This window comes from Colobus angolensis, unplaced genomic scaffold, assembly GCF_000951035.1.
Source record: "Colobus angolensis palliatus isolate OR3802 unplaced genomic scaffold, Cang.pa_1.0 Scaffold168, whole genome shotgun sequence".
Classification (NCBI taxonomy): domain Eukaryota; kingdom Metazoa; phylum Chordata; class Mammalia; order Primates; family Cercopithecidae; genus Colobus; species Colobus angolensis.
The window spans coordinates 4,711,078-4,727,177 of NW_012114799.1; the positions used below are offsets into that span (position 1 = coordinate 4,711,078).

Genomic DNA, 16,100 nt, shown 5'->3' on the forward strand with positions numbered 1-16,100 from the left:
AAAAAAAAAAAAAAAAAAAAGTAATAAATCTTAACAGATGAAGCCCAAACTGGACAATCAATAAATACCACTCTAAACATGATATGTAGCAATATGAAAGCATACACTGGAAGAAACAGTCTTGTACTAGCTGTACTTTTTTTTTTTAAGAGATGAGGTCTCACTCTGTCACCCAGGCTGGAGTGCAATGGATTAATCATCATCCACTGTCGCCTTGGCCTCCTGGAATCAAGCAATCCTCCCACCTCAGCCTCCCGAGTAGCTGAGCTATTAGGTAGCTGTGCACCACCACAGCCACTTAATTTTTAAAATTTATTTTTATATATGTACTGTTTTTAGAGGTGGAGTTTGCCTATGTTGCCCAGGCTGCCCTCAAACTCCTGGCCTCAAGCTAGTGCTCCTCCCTCGGACTCCCAAAGTGCTGGGGTTACAGGCGTGTGCCTATGCACAGCCAGTACTTCTTATTTTTTTTTTTTTTTTTTTTTTTTTTTTTTTTTTTTTTTGAGGTTTCAAGTGATCTGCCCGCCTTGGCCTCCCAAAGTGCTGCCCTGGACCTGATTATTATTATTATTATTATTAATTAAAAGTGTATTTGTAATGGCTATGTGCCAGGTAGGATGCCAGGTGCGTGGAGGTTGAATGATTCTTACTTTTGTAATCTGGTGAAGATGAGCACATAAACAAATAGTGACAATTATGCTTGATTAGTGCTATGTTGTAAGTAAGATCAGGATCCTATAGGGGAACAAAGAAATGGCAACTCATCCAGTTTTGGGATGTTCAGGAAGACTTTCCAGAGGAAGTGGTTTCTAAGACAAAACCTGAAGGATGGCATAATGCCTCAGCAGAAGGAACAGTAGGTGCAAATATTCACATGCATGTTTAGGGAATAGAGGGCATTTAGTGTGCTAAAGTTTATCATACTGCTGAGGAAGGGTGGCAAGATATGAGGTTGAAAGAGGCTGTTGAGGCTGAACACGATGGCTCACGCCTGTAATCCCAGCACTTTGGGAGGCCAAGGTAGGAGGATCACTTTAGCCCAGGAGTTCAGTAACAGCCTGGGCAACATGGTGAAACCCCATCTGTACCAAAAAAATAGCCAGGCGTGGTGGCATGAGCCTGTACTCCCAGCTACCCAAGAGGCTGGAGTGGGAGGATCGCTTGAGCCCGGGATGCAGAGGTTGCAGTGAACCAAGATCATGCCACTGCACTCTAGCCTGGGCAACACAGCCAGACCCTGTCTAAAAATAACAAAACAAACAAAAAACGCTATCGAGATTTGGGAACTAACTTTGTAAACTTCAAGGAGCAAGAGTCTAGGTCCACTTCACAGTCCAGATTTCATATGAACTCTTTTACATACAGCCCATCAAAACACTGCTTCACCATCATGCCAAATGAAACAAGCCAGACGCAGGACAAATATTGCATGATTCCATCTATATAAAAGACCTGGAATGGTCAAATTCATATTGAGACAGAAAATAGAATAGTGGTTGCCAGAAGCTTTGGGAGAGTGGGAAATAGAGAGCTATTGTTTAATGGGCACTGAGTTTCAGTTTTGCGAGAAGAAAATGTTCTGGGGATGAATAGTTGTGATGGTTGCACAACAATGTGAATGTACTTAATGCCACTGAACTGTACACTTGAAAATGATTAAAATGGTCAGTTTTATGTTACACACATTTTAGCATAATGAAATCAAAAAACATTTTTAGGCGAGGCACGGTGGCTCAAGCCTGTAATCCCAGCACTGTGGGAGGCCAAGGCAGCAGTATTACAAGGTCAAGAGATCGAGACCATCCTGGCCAACATGGTGAAACCCCGTCTCTACTAAAAATACAAAGCTTAGCTGGGCATGGTGGCATGCACCTGTAGTCCCAGCTACTTGGGAGGCTGAGGCAGGAGAATCGCTTGAACCTGGGAGGTAGATGTTGCGGTGAGCTGAGATCATGCCACTGCACTCCAGCCTGGCGACAGAGCGAGACTCCGTCTCATAAATAAATAAATACATAAATTTAAGCACTGCTTCATTTAAATTTCACTTAAAATGTATCCTTCTCTTAAAATCCCATAATAATTATTCTTTCTTTTTTTTTTTATTTGGTAAGATGCCTCACAGCTCCGCTGGCATGCAGTCTCCCTCATTGTGATAAATCAATGAATGTAACTTGTTGGATTATAAGGTTGTTCCTGGTGGTTTTGGCTGGTTGGTTGAGGACAGTGGTAAGCAAATACCAAAGACAATGTTGCCACAGGGGGAAATGCTGGCATCAGTGCTGCTATCTAACAAATGAATCTTGGGCTCAATATAGTTGGAAGTAGGCTCTTAGACTTGCACATTAACTTGGGGATCCAGGAGTAAGGCTAAAGTAGACTCAAGTCCATAACGACCCTAGGACCTGGTAGAAGTAAACTCAATACTTCTGGCCAAAGGCATCCACAGCATGGGCCCCCAAGATTCTCACAGATAAACATCAACCAAATATGAGCTCACAATGAAGATTTTCAAACACTCAAGAAAAAAAGTCAACCATAGTGCAAATCAGTAGGATATTGTTAACTGAAATTATCAAATATAGTTTATAAAATAACGTCTGAAATGTTTAAAGAAATAAGCAATGAAATAATCTAAACAATAAGATATTCTCAAAATATTTGTCTTCTATTCCTTGAACAAATATGTAAACATTTGCACATATAGTGTTCTTTCTGCTGGAACATTATGTCATCCTTCATTTTACTTGTTTACTAGTTTATTGTCTGCCCCACACCCCCATGGCCCCCAGGAATGTAAATTACACAAGGGCTGGGGTTATTGTCTGATATGTTTACTGCTATATCTCCAGCATTTAGAACAGTGCCTGGCACAATACATAAATATTTGTTGACCGAAAGGACTCACTGTGGAATTCAATGTTCAACTTATCTTCAGATTGTCTTTGCTGCTCCTTCAGAAAATGAGGAGCATCTTCTCTGGTTACAGACTTGGAAATGTTTGGTTCTAAACAAGATCTCGGCAGCAAAAAGCCCAAGTTCACATCACAGAGCTCCCTGGAACTTTCCTCTTTTTGCAAAAGTAAGGGCTGCATGGTCAGAGTGTTTGTCCTGAGCTCCACCATCTCAACTTCATTTGGATGAGAAACTGCATGTGCTTGTGCCCATTCTTGATGCGATGAGGTTATCTGACTAAAGGGGGAGGGAAATGTTTTATTTAAAACTCTGTTGCCACATCCTCTGAATCTCTAGTTCTCAGTCCAGCCTGACATCACTAGAAAGTTTGAAGAACTATTTCCAAATGGTGCTGCTGAAAGAAAAGGCTGAATCCTGAGAGGGTAAGACATCTCCACCCACCGACTCCTCCCGGCCTCCTCAGCCCTCTGTACCTTCACCTGGATGCATTAGGTTTCAGCTCACTCTCATTTTCCCAATGACCATTTCCTTGCACAGAGAAATCAGAGACCAAGGGCAGAAATGGGGGATGCACCTTTTTATCTCCACAGGCATTGACTAGCCCAGTGCTTCTCAAACTATCTTTGATGAAGAACTGGCATTTAAATTTTCCAATCATTGTGAACTGATACTTTTGTAAAATATAAGTGAATTGCTATAAAAATGGAAGAAAAATAAAAGACATGCAAAAAATAAGCCTCAATTTTTTTTACTACCCAATCAATGAACATAAGTTATTTGCCAAATTGCTTTGTAACTTTTTTAATGGTCACCCTCACAGCCTGTCCTGACCTTATCATGGACCGGTAACAGGACCACAGAACCACATTCTAAGTAGCTCTGCCCTGCAGTAGGGTCAGCAAACTACAGCCCAGGGGCCACATCCAGCCTTCATCCTTTTTCTGTAGCTTTAATTGGATCACAGCCACACTCCTTTGTTTACAAATTATCTGTTGCTGCATTCAAATGACAGTTGCAGATTTGAATCATTGCAACAGAGACCATATGGCCCACATAGCCAAAGTGTTTATGATCTGGCCTCTGCCACATACTATTTATTGCGACCTCTACTTGTAAGCATTATTATGGATTGAATTACTAATAATGTAGGTTGCCACATGAGTATCATTGCTTCATACTTCATTTCAAATCTGATAATTCAAAGAATACTCCTTACTTCTTTTCTTTTAAGTCTTCTTGGCTCATTTCCTGAGGAGGACTGACATCTCTTGGAAAAGTTACAGTGATCTCAACACCTATAGAAACATACCACAGTAGTAGAAGGAAGAAAGTAATGAATTCCAGTGGAAAGCAGGAGACATACTTTGTTTGTTTGGCTGATCTCTTCTTAATGATTACAAAATGGACATTAACCAGGGGCTGAGGTTTAGCCATCTTTGTATCTTTCCTGTTCAGAATATGATAGATCCTAAATAAATCCTTGCTTAAAGAGCAAAAAAACCATATAATAATATTTTACAGATGTGAAATAAAGTTTTATAACAAGCTATGTTGTCCCCAGGATGAAGAAAACAGGACCACCTTCTATAAAGTGTAATGACACCTATCTCCCAGCACTATTGTGAGGATTCAATGCGATAATTTATGTAACACCAAAGATGTTTGCTTGCATTTGTAATTTTGGTCGTTCCATGAAATAATTCCCAGAATAACCCTTAACACAGAAAGTTCCAACTTATAGAATACGTGCTTGCTCACAATATAAGATGTCAAGCAAATTTATGTAAAAAACTAGTGTGAACTACTCTGACATTGCCTGTTCTTTAAGGTGTGTTCATTCGTTCCTTTTTTTCATTTAACAAACTTTTATTAAGCATATGCCAAGTCCAGCACTTTGTGCTGAAAACAGGGAAATAAACGAGATGCAGCTGGGGCCCTAGTAGAGCTGATAAGAAAATACAGAATGCAGTGAGATAAGCACTGTGATAGAAGCAAGTGGTGATGTGGGCACAGAGAGAAGTGTCCTTCCGGGAAGACACAATGCTTGTCCTGGTATTCATTTCTATCCATTTATCTGTCAGAGCCATTTATTCACTCAATCTGCATGTGCCTGGAGGAGCAATGGCTGTATGAGCTCCACTAATTGAAGGCTGGGGAAGGAGTATCACGGGGAGGATAAGCTTAGAGTGTGAATCAGACATCCCTTCTCTGCCACTTCCTGGGTGACCTTGGGAAGGTTGCTTAATAGCTGTCACCGTTATCTAAATTAGTAGATTTTTATTATTTTAAAAGACTTTGGATATATTTGTTTGTAATACATAGGAGCTACCATAGTGAAAGCATTTTTGTTGTTCAATTTTTATACCTGTGCCATTTAACGAAACAAGTACATTAAAAAAAAAAAACAGTAAAAAATTCCAAAAGGAAAAGTTTTGTTTACCATCAGGCAAATGATAATAGTGTTTACTATCATTGTCATCCAATATTATGTTTTGTGCTACCATAAAAATGTAGCTAGCTTTGGTTTTCTTAACGTTTCTCAAATAAGACAACTTGATTGCATGTTTTCTAATACTATACAATTGCATGAAACACTTGTCTAAAAATGAAGTTTCCTTGGAATAGTCCATTGTTTTTTCAGTTTTCAAAGAGCCTATCACCACACTAACGCAGCACAAAATGAGAGGCTTGGAATTATTGAGCTGGAAGGAACTTAGAGGTCACCTAATCCAAGCCTTTCATTTTAGAGACAAAGAAACTGATAGCAGTGAGTTTGCACGACATGCTCAAGGTCGTTCTCCTACTTGAAAGGAAGACGGATGTCTTTCACAACATTTTTGTAGTCATCCTTGAGTGCAAACACCTAGCTGACATGTTAGAGTGAGAAAAACACACAGCATACTTTCCTAATAACTAAACTGTCAGTGAAAAGAATGTTCTGGCACAAAAGCTAAATGTATTTAGTTCTTTGCTGTGAAAATTAGAAAACTGACTGTATTCACATGAACCATATTTAAGGACAACTGTACTTTTGCAGTTGTCAAGAATCAATAGATCCAGAATGCTTTCAAACAAATTTAATGTGCTTAAAATCTGTTCATCAGCTGACTTCTTTTTCAAACCAAGAAACAAAGACATAATATAAGCACATGTAAGAGAAAACCTACCTGCCTTTCAAGATATTGTTAAGAGCTAAGGGCCACTGTCCTAATTGTTGGTCCTAAATTGGAAAGAAGATAATAGAATGCACTGATTCTGAAGTCCTCTAGAAACATACAAATGTTCTCCTTGTTCTACCTCTTGAATACTGTGAGTTGCTGAGGTTGCTATGGATAAGGCCTCTCGAGCTACCCAGTAGGCCAGTGAAGAGGATGCCTTTGTTTCACAGGTAAAAACAAAACACTTGCTCTTATCTAAGTGCATTTTTCACATAACGAGGGTCAATTAACCCTATCAGAAAATATTACCACAGAGAGAAATTAAAAGGCAACATTTCAACATAGCCACGAATATATTTTCTTTATAGAAGAGGTGAAAATGGCATTCATAACCAGTCAGAAAATGATCATTAATTTGTTGTTGTTAGTGTCAAAGCCATTATTAAAATAAAAACTTAGAATCTGGCACAGCCTAACTGATTTCAATTAAGAAAAATTATTTTCTCCAGAAAAGCCTCACTTTCCTGTTTGTTCTCCTTATTTCATTTGTTACATTTTTGTGGGTACTTAATAGGTGCATATATCAATGGGGTCCTTGTTCTATTTAAATGAATGTGCATATCTGTCTGGATTGTGAGCGTGGAGATTCAAACTATTTTGATGCCATCTTCACGTTTTGATGATTTCCTAAATTGTGAAGCTCAACAGAGACTTAAAAAAAAAATAACAACTGTATTTCCAGCCTTCTGTGCTGCTAGATTCAGAAAGCTTACTTGAGAGACTGACGTATGTGAGTTACATGAAAAAAGATAAGGTGCAGGCATCCTGTGTGCTGATGGGGGAACCAGCAGAGGAAGGAGATTCTTACATTGATAGTGGGAGCGGCTCTTTGGTTATGGCAGAGGTGGCATGATTTGGGGGTCAGTAGCAGCCAGTTTTGAAATGCATTTATGGGAATTCTTCCTGACAATCCAATCTAGAGCCTTCCTGTTATGGACTGGATGTTCTGAATGTTTGTGTACCCCACCGCAAATTCATATGTTGAAGTCCTAACCCCTCAGTGTGGCTTATTTGGAGATGGGGCCTCTAAGGTTACATGAGGTGTCAAGGGTGGGGCCCTGATCCAGTTAGATTTGTGTCCTTCTAAGAAGAGAGCTCACTCACTTGTGCTCTGCCTGTGTGTGCACAGAGGGAAGACCACATGGGGACAGACCGCCATCTGCAACCAGGAAGAGAGCCCTCACCAGAAACCCATCCCTGCTAGACTCTTGATCTTGGACTTCCCATTCTTAAGAACTATGAGAAAATAAATGTCTGCTGTTGAAGCCCCCCAGTCTATGGTATTTTGTTTTGGCAGCATGAGTGGACCAAGAAAGTTCCTCTCCTCTGGTTTTTCAATGGTATATGAACTTCCTAATATCTTTCAAATTTCCCTTCCTTTTTAACCCAACCAAGAGTAGGTTCTTGTATACCTGCAACTACAAATCCTGATGAATTTATACTGTATTAAAATATGTTTAAGCCCATTAGTTTTAGGGAATAGGTTCTCTTGTTCACTCATGAAAAGAGTAAATTTATAGGCTCAATTTCTAGTCTACAAGATTTGTGTCTATTATGTTCTCAGAAAATAGTGTTTGTGTTTGTTTGTGTGTTTGTTTGTTTGCTTGTTTTGAGACTGAGTCTCACTCTGTCACCCAGGCTGGAGTGCAACGGCGCGATCTCGGCTCACTGCCACCTCCACCTCCCGGGTTCAAACGATTCTTCTGCCTCAGCCTCCCGAGTAGCTGGGATTACGGGTGCACACCACCATGCCCCATTAATTTTGTATTTTTAGTAGAGACGGGGTTTCACCATGTTGTCCAGGATGGTCTTGAACTCCTGACCTCAGGTGATCCGCCCACCTTGGCCTCCCAAAGGGCTGGGATTACAGGCGCAAGCCACAGCACCCAGCCCATTTAAAGAGATTTAAACCAATATTTAAAATGAATATATCCCTACAAAGGACGCAAACTCATCCTTTTTTATGGCTGCATAGTATTCCATGGTGTATATGTGCCACATTTTCTTAATCCAGTCTGTCACAGATGGACATTTGGGTTGATTCCAAGTCTTTGCTATTGTGAATAGTGCCGCAATAAACATATGTGTGCATGTGTCTTTGTAGTAGAATAATTTATAATCCTTTGGGTATATACCCAGTAGTGGGATGGCTGGGTCATATGGTACATCTAGTTCTAGATCCTTGAGGAATCGCCATACTGTTTTCCATAATGGTTGAACTAGTTTACAATCCCACCAACAGTGTAAGTAGGGACATGGATGCAGCTGGAAACCATCATTCTTAGCAAACTATCACAAGAAGAGAAAACCAAACACCGCATGTTCTCACTCATAGGTGGGAACTGAACAATGAGATCACTTGGACTCGGGAAGGGGAACATCACACACTGGGGCTTATCATGGGGAGGGGGGAGGGGGGAGGGATTGCATTGGGGAGTTATACCTGATATAAATGATGAATTGATGGGTGCTGAAGAGTTGATGGATGCAGCACACCAACATGGCACAAGTATACATATGCAACAAACCTGCACGTTATGCACATGTACCCTAGAACTTAAAGTATAATAATAAAAAAAATACCATAAATAAAATAAAATAAAATAAAATGAATATAATGCACAATAATATTGAAAACCCTTTTATTTCAGAATTTGTGACTAGAAAGAGTACCTAGCTCAACTGAAGTCTCTACCAACTGTGACATGAAATTTTATCAGGAAGAGAATTGCTTTTTCCAAATTTGTAACTCAAGTTGTTAAAAGCTTAAAACTGAAATAACTTAGTGGAGACACCTCATAAGTATTATGGCTCCCATATGAAAACTAAAAATATTGCAAATCAAGTTTAAAAGAATGAGTAACATCCCAAATGGTGAGTTATCTCCAAATTGAGCAGAATAAATGAAATATTTAACCTCCTAGAAGGCGCTTGGGACACCATTAGGCTTCTGAGAGCTTGGCTTTGAAGTCTATGAAAGTCGAAGGAGGACTGCAAAGACCGTTCTGAAGGGTTTCGGGATTTATTTTCTTTTGTTGGCTCTTTCAGGCTTAATGGTGTTCACAATTTTAAGGGTTACTAAATTACTCTCCGCCCTCGGCCTGGGGAGGGACGATTCGCAGTGGGCGTGAGAAAGGCAGGCGGCTGCCCAGGAGAGGGCAGCATCGCACCACCTCCCGGGAGACGCTACTCGGGAGAGCTGCAGCCTTCTGGGAGGCGCGAAGGGATGAGAAAAGCGGGCATCAAAGAGGGCGGCTTCCCTCGAGTGTTAGAAATAGAAGCCAGAAAATTGCCCGGGAGAAATTGCAGCAGTTCAAATAAACATTTACTTTAAGAAGGTTATGGATAGATGACAGACAAATGGGATAGCCGTGGCAACTATGTTCTGAGGAGAGAATCTGCAAATACTTTGTGGTCTGTTAAGTGCAAGGGCACTTACGGTCTGACAGGATAACATATTTGAAATGGGTGGTGTTCTGGAAGATTCCAGAGTTATGGCCTTGTAAATAAAAGACCAAGACTTGGGGACTTTCATGCCTTGTTCATTCCCCTACCTTCCCCTCAGGGACAACAGCTGATGGAGACGTGTGGCTCTGAAAGGGAACTGATTGCTGAAGCTGCTGGAAGATTCTGAGAGGAAGAAAATGGGGAAAGGATGTTATCAGACAAAAAGGAAGGTACAGGGAATGGCCTGGCTGAGCTGGAGTGAGGTGGGATAAAAGAGCCAGAGAGCATTGCCTATTCTGGACAGTCAAGTTGCCTAGACCCACTGATTCAGATATGGACCAGAAGGTAGTATCATGAGTGGTTTTCTTCTTCTTTGGGCTTCTGTGTTTTCAAACTTATTTATTATTATTTTTTAAACTTTTATTGCAGGAGTTAAGCTCAGGGGTACAAGTGCAGGTTTGTTCCACAGGTAAATGTATATCATGAGGTTTGTTGTACAGATTATTTCATCACCCAGGTATTTAGCCTAGTACCCATTAGTTAGTTTTCCTGATCCTCTCCCTCCTCCACTCCCTCTACCCTCCGATAGGCCCCAGTGTGTTTTGTTCAAACTTCTACAATGAGTGCTTCTGAAATTGAAGGGAAGCCCATATGATCATGTTATCTTTGTAAACACATTAAGGACTGAAGCCCGATACCTTCTGTCCTGGGTTGCCAGTCCTGTCTACCACCACTGGGATCTTCTTCTTCACTAACCGGTGTGGAATGACTGCAGTCACCATCTTGGTCGAACTCCTGCAGTATCATAAAATTCAAAACTCAGTAATTAGTTATTCGATGTACCAATTTGTTGGCAGAATGAATGTTGATTTTTCTAGGCTAAAGATTCACACCGTGGATTTCTTTTAAATTGGATAAAGTATTTAGGAATAAAATAATAAGAAAGTATCTGCCCTTGGAGCACTAGGCTCAGACAGTCATGGATGTGATTAATTGCATAATAAAAAATGAAGAGCAAAGCTCAAATCACATTGACACATAGAAATTCAGTGTTTTATACTTTATCATCTCAGTGCCCAGGCTAAGCTGCCCCAAATTCCATCCGCGTGGGTAACTGGAAAGAATCCTTTGGCCACAGTCACAGTGAATAACCCCAAAGGAACGTGATCTTTTCCATAATGCCTCCCTGGGGCATCATTTACAAACAGCAAAAATGGAAATCCCTGCCCCTTGTGGAAGCTACAGATATAACCCTAGACTGAAAGGAGGCAGCAAAGCTGATTCAAGTCTTCACTATGATGGCGTTCTGATCTAAATCATGGTGCACAACACCTCTTAAACTTCCTTTTCACTCTCTGGAAAATAATCATTATAGTTGAAAACCAACTTGATTTACAGAAAGTACTCCAAACATTTTAAAGAAGAAATGTTTTCTTAGAATTCATTGTTTTTGGTAGTTTCCTTCATTACAAGTTATAGCTGCTGATTTTGTGCCTTTAAATTTCTAGAACCATGATAGACCCAAGTAGTAGTTAAAACATCCCATCACAACCCAAATGTGACAACTAGCTGTCTGGTTTCTATGATCTAGGTGGACTACCTATTTAAGGGGACTGTTGGACAAGAAGTCTTTGCCCTAAGTGCACAAGCCTGTCATCTGAAATGTCAGAGAAGTGGCGAGTCACAAAAATTCTCTGAGAGCTCATTTATTAATTCCCAAGAGGGCTAGGAAATTTCTTGCTTTTCTCTCCTTATTCATTTTAATTGTTGTAGCAAATAATAAAAGTTGGCCAGGCACGGTGGCTCACTCCTGTAATCCCAGCACTTTGGGAGGCTGAGGCAGGTGGATCGCTTGAGCTCAGGAGTTCAAGACCAGCTTGGGCAACATGGCGAAACCCTGTATTGTATTTTCAATTGGATCAATTTTTGTATTGATCCAAAGACTATGAAAAAGTTGGCTTTTTGTACACACATTGCCTTAAAAGTTTATCCCTATTTAAAATCCACCAACAGTGTATGAATGTGCTACATCACATCTTCTCCCTTATCATCATTGCTTTTCATTAATTAATTAATTATTGTTTTCCCTCCTTTTCACAGGTGTTTATATGATGATGATTATTATTTTGAGGCAATGTCTCACTCTGTCACCCAGGCTGGAATTCAGCGGCACTATCATGGCTCACTGCAGCCTCGAACTCCTGGGCTCAGGTGATCCTCCCACCTCAACCTCCTGAGTAGCTGGAACAACAAGTACGTACCACCATGCCCTGCCCCTTTTCATTTTATTTTTTATTTTTTGATGGAGTGCTGTGGTGCAATCTCGACTCACTGCAAACCCCACCTTCCAGGTTCAAGTGATTCTCTTGCCTTAGCCTCCCAAGTAGCTGGGGTTACAGGTGCCCGCCACCATGCCTGGCTAATTTTTTTTTTTTTTTTTTTGTATTTTTAGTAGAGATGGGTTTCACTCTGTTGACCAGGCTGGTCTTGATCTCCTGATCTCAGGTAATCCACCTCCCTCTGCCTCCCAAAGTGCTGGGATTACAGTCACCTGCCACCACATTTGGCTGACTTTTCATTTTATTTTATTTTATGTAATATATGGAATTGATCTTCTTATTGTTTGAATGTGAATACTTCGATTAATAGAAAAGTTGGAGATAGTTTTAGATGTTTATGGGTCATTTGAATTTTTCTTTTTTAGTATTATATATAGTTTTTGTGTAGATCCTTAGTCTAGAACACTCTAAGAGACCTCAAAACACATTTCTACTAAGAGACCTCAAAACACATTTCTACCATTTCATCTAATTACAGTGATTCAATGAAATTTTTATGCTAAGCTTTGGGAAAACAGCAGCCTTCATTTGGAAGTGTTAGACATAGAACTGGTTCTCACATTAAGTTTCCATGTTGATTACAGGGCTGTGGTCAATCTCAACTATTCAGTTCATTTGTCAGTTGGTCCTATGGGAAAAGTTGGAAGCCGGCAATGTGGTCGTACCCACCTACAAAATGCATAATGATGACTAGCATATAGTGACAGACACTGTTCTATATGCCTTAATGTATTAACCCATTTATGCCATAGGTTGCACATTTTTTTGTGTGAAAAATCAGACGTTGGCGATGACCTTGAGCAGTGGGATATAAATAACCCCCACAAACTCAGCGTTCCAGTAATGGAACACTAGGCATAAATGGGTTAGCTAATTTAATCCTCACAATTCTAAAGTTAGGGTCTATTATCTTCATTTTATACCTGAGGCCCAGAAGAGTTAAGTAGCTTACACGAGGTCACAGAGCTAACCAGTGGCAAAGCCAGAATTCACACCCAGACTCTGAAATCTGGGTCCAGAGCTTGTAACCACTCTGTGATCTTGTTAGCATGAAAAGTTTGAAACAATGAATTTCGACAAGAACCAGAAAAAAAAAAAAAAAACAATTAATGAGCAAAATAAAGGGGAAGGATACTCAAACCTAACTGATAAGTTTTGCATAGAAAAAATAATAATAAAAGATGTGTGATATCTATAAGTACCTGACAAAAAATTATGCCCTGAAATAAACTGAAAAACCATCAGTATCACAATCAAAAAGGATGTAGGGAATAAGATTTACTTTGAAGGTGATCATGGAAGTGAAGACTCAAACAGAAACAGCTCAGAATTTTCTAACTTATTTTATAATGCTAAACAGGAATGACTTTAAGATGTGCTTGGGTGCCACAAGGAGGAGAATTGAAATAGTGTCACCTTGGAGTGAGTAAAAGAGACAAAACACCAGAATAGCAAATCCCAAGCATAGATAGATTTCATAAACCATTGACAACACCACAGGAGCTGATAGATGGATGAGAAATAGAGCATCGCATTCTAGCCTGCAGACAACAGCGTACCAAACAGACGGTAAAGGCATGATAGAAATCAGACGTAATTAGATTTTTTTATTTTTATATTTTAGAGACACGGGATCTCGCTCTGTCGCCGAGGCTGGAATGCAGTGGCACAATTTTAGTTCACTGCAGCCTCGAACTCCTAGGTTCAAGTGATTCTCCCACCACAGCCTCCAGGAAGTAACTGGAACTACAGGTACATGCCACCATAACCAGCTAATTTTTTAACTTTTTGTAGAGACAAAGTCTTATTATATTGCCCAGGAGTGTCTCGAATGCCTGGACTCAAGGGATCATCCCACTTCAGCCTCACATGTGCTGAGATTACAGGCATGAGCCACCACGTCCAGCCTACAATAAACTTTTGAAAGAAGATTCTCCTCAGATGAAAAAAGATGACTGGGTGAGTCTATAACGAGCCTCTCTGGAGCTGTCCTACAGGCAAGGCAGCTGCCTATATTTGTCAACTATAAAAACCTATTTCAGACAACTAAAAAGAAAACCAAACTTTCATTTAAAGAAAAGAGTGAAAGGGATTTAAACCCCAGTTAAACCACTAGGGAAGAAAAGGCAAATACAGTACTGAAAAAGCCCATTTCTCCCTCAAAAAGGAGTTTAAACTTTATTTCAGCTACAATAAGAAAAAACACCTAGTGAAAGTTTTTTTAAAAGATTTAAAGTTGCCTTAAAAAATGTACTGATTGGGCACGGTGGCTCACACCTGTAATCCCAGCACTTTAGGAGACAGAAGTGGGAGAATCTCTTGAGACAAAGAGTTTGATGTTGTTTGTTTGTTTGTTTTTTAGAACCAGACTCTCGCTCTGTCATCCTGGCTGGAGTGTAGTGGTGTGATCATAGTTCACTGTAACTCTGAAGTCCTGGGCTTGAGGGATACTCTTGCCTCAGCCTCCCAAGTAGTTGGGGCCACAGGTGCATGCCACCACATCTGGCTGAGGCCAGGAGTTTGAGACCAGCCTGGGCAACATAATGAGACCCTGTCTTTACAAAAAATTTTTTAAACATTTATTTCAATGTATTAATATGAAGGGATATAGTTAGTCTTTTTAAAAAGAAAGTTGCTTAAATAGACCATAAAAAACAAAAGTAAATATGTTTTTGTTTATCAATATCTTTTGCATGACACCTTAAAGATTTGTCTCTAGGTATTTTATTTTGATTACTACATAATACTAGCAAATTTCTCAGTCTCAGCACTGTTGACATTCAAGACCAGATAATTCTTGGCTATGGGGGCTGTCCTGTGCCTGGTACGATGTTTAGGAGCATCCCTGGCTTGTACTCACTAGATGCCAGCTGCATTCTCCCCCAGTGATGATACTGAAATGTCTGCAAACATTGTCAAATGTCCCCCTAGGGTGGGAAGGGTGGGGGCTGGGAATCACTCCCTTGCTGGGAACCAGGGTACTAAATTCTACTTTGGTAGGAAGCAGACTAAACTACTTATAAATGTTAAAAATGCACAAAGTTAAAATATTCAACTAGGATTTAAAAAGGAACATTTCTATGGTAGCTCATCCCACCCCATGTCCCAGAGAGGTCTTGATTTAACCATTTCTTTATTTTTAATCTTCACTTAATTTTTATCAAAATTAAACTGCACATTTAAAAAAATCAAATAGCCGGGCGCGGTGGCTCAAGCCTGTAATCCCAGCACTTTGGGAGGCCGAGACGGGCAGATCACGAGGTCAGGAGATCGAGACCATCCTGGCTAACACGGTGAAACCCCGTCTCTACTAAAAAATACAAAAAACTAACCGGGCGAGGTGGTGGGCGCCTGTAGTCCCAGCTACTCGGGAGGCTGAGGCAGGAGAATGGCATAAAAGCTGGGAGGCGGAGCTTGCAGTGAGCAGAGATCCAGCCACTGCACTCCAGCCTGGGCGACAGAGCAAGACTCCGTCTCAAAAAAAAAAAAAAAAAAAAAATCAAATAATGTTAAAAGACTTATACCAAGAAAAACAGTCACCCTTTTCCTCAGAGGCAACCACTTCCAAACTTTTAACTGTTTCTTTTGGTATTTTCTTCCATATTTCTGCACAGTTATCATGCTGTCTCTTGACTCATCAAAGTGAGGCATCATCTATTGACTTATTATGGTTAATAATTTAATGTTCTTATGCCCTGCCTCCATCCTCCCAATACATTTACCTTCTTTGTTGTTAAATTAATAGTCAATGGCTAATTATGATTATGAGGCTATTGTACTTTGTAGTAGTACAATTGTACTGTAGTATGATTATGCTTTCTTTCTTGTATAACTATATTTTTTTCCTGAACAAACCCCCAAACCCTTGTTTGTTTGTTTGTTTAAATAGACTTTACTTTTAGGGCAGTTTTAAGTTCACAGAGAAACTAAAAGGAAGGTATAGGCCGGGTGCAGTGGCTCCCGCCTGTAACCCTAACACTTTGGGAGGCCGAGGTGGATGGATCACCTAAGGTCAAGGGTTTGAGACCAGCCTGGCCAACATGGTGAAACCCTGTCTCTACTAAAAATACAAAGATTAGCCAGATGTGGTGGAGCATGCCTGTAATCCCAGCTACTCGGGTGGCTGAGGCAGGAGAATCACTTGAACCCAGGAGGTTAAGGCTGCAGTGAGCCAAGATCGTGC

The 16,100-nt window shown here is 40.3% G+C and overlaps 1 protein-coding gene across 1 annotated transcript in view; it reads right to left on the reverse strand.

Annotated features, from left to right (window-relative positions):
• Positions 1-16,100, reverse strand: part of MAP3K19 (mitogen-activated protein kinase kinase kinase 19) — a 60,895-nt gene that overhangs the window by 31,652 nt on the left and 13,143 nt on the right. The window contains 3 exon segments of the mRNA XM_011937721.1: positions 2,893-3,189; positions 4,130-4,208; positions 10,277-10,373. Of these exon segments, the coding sequence (XP_011793111.1) occupies positions 2,893-3,189; positions 4,130-4,208; positions 10,277-10,373 (473 nt within the window).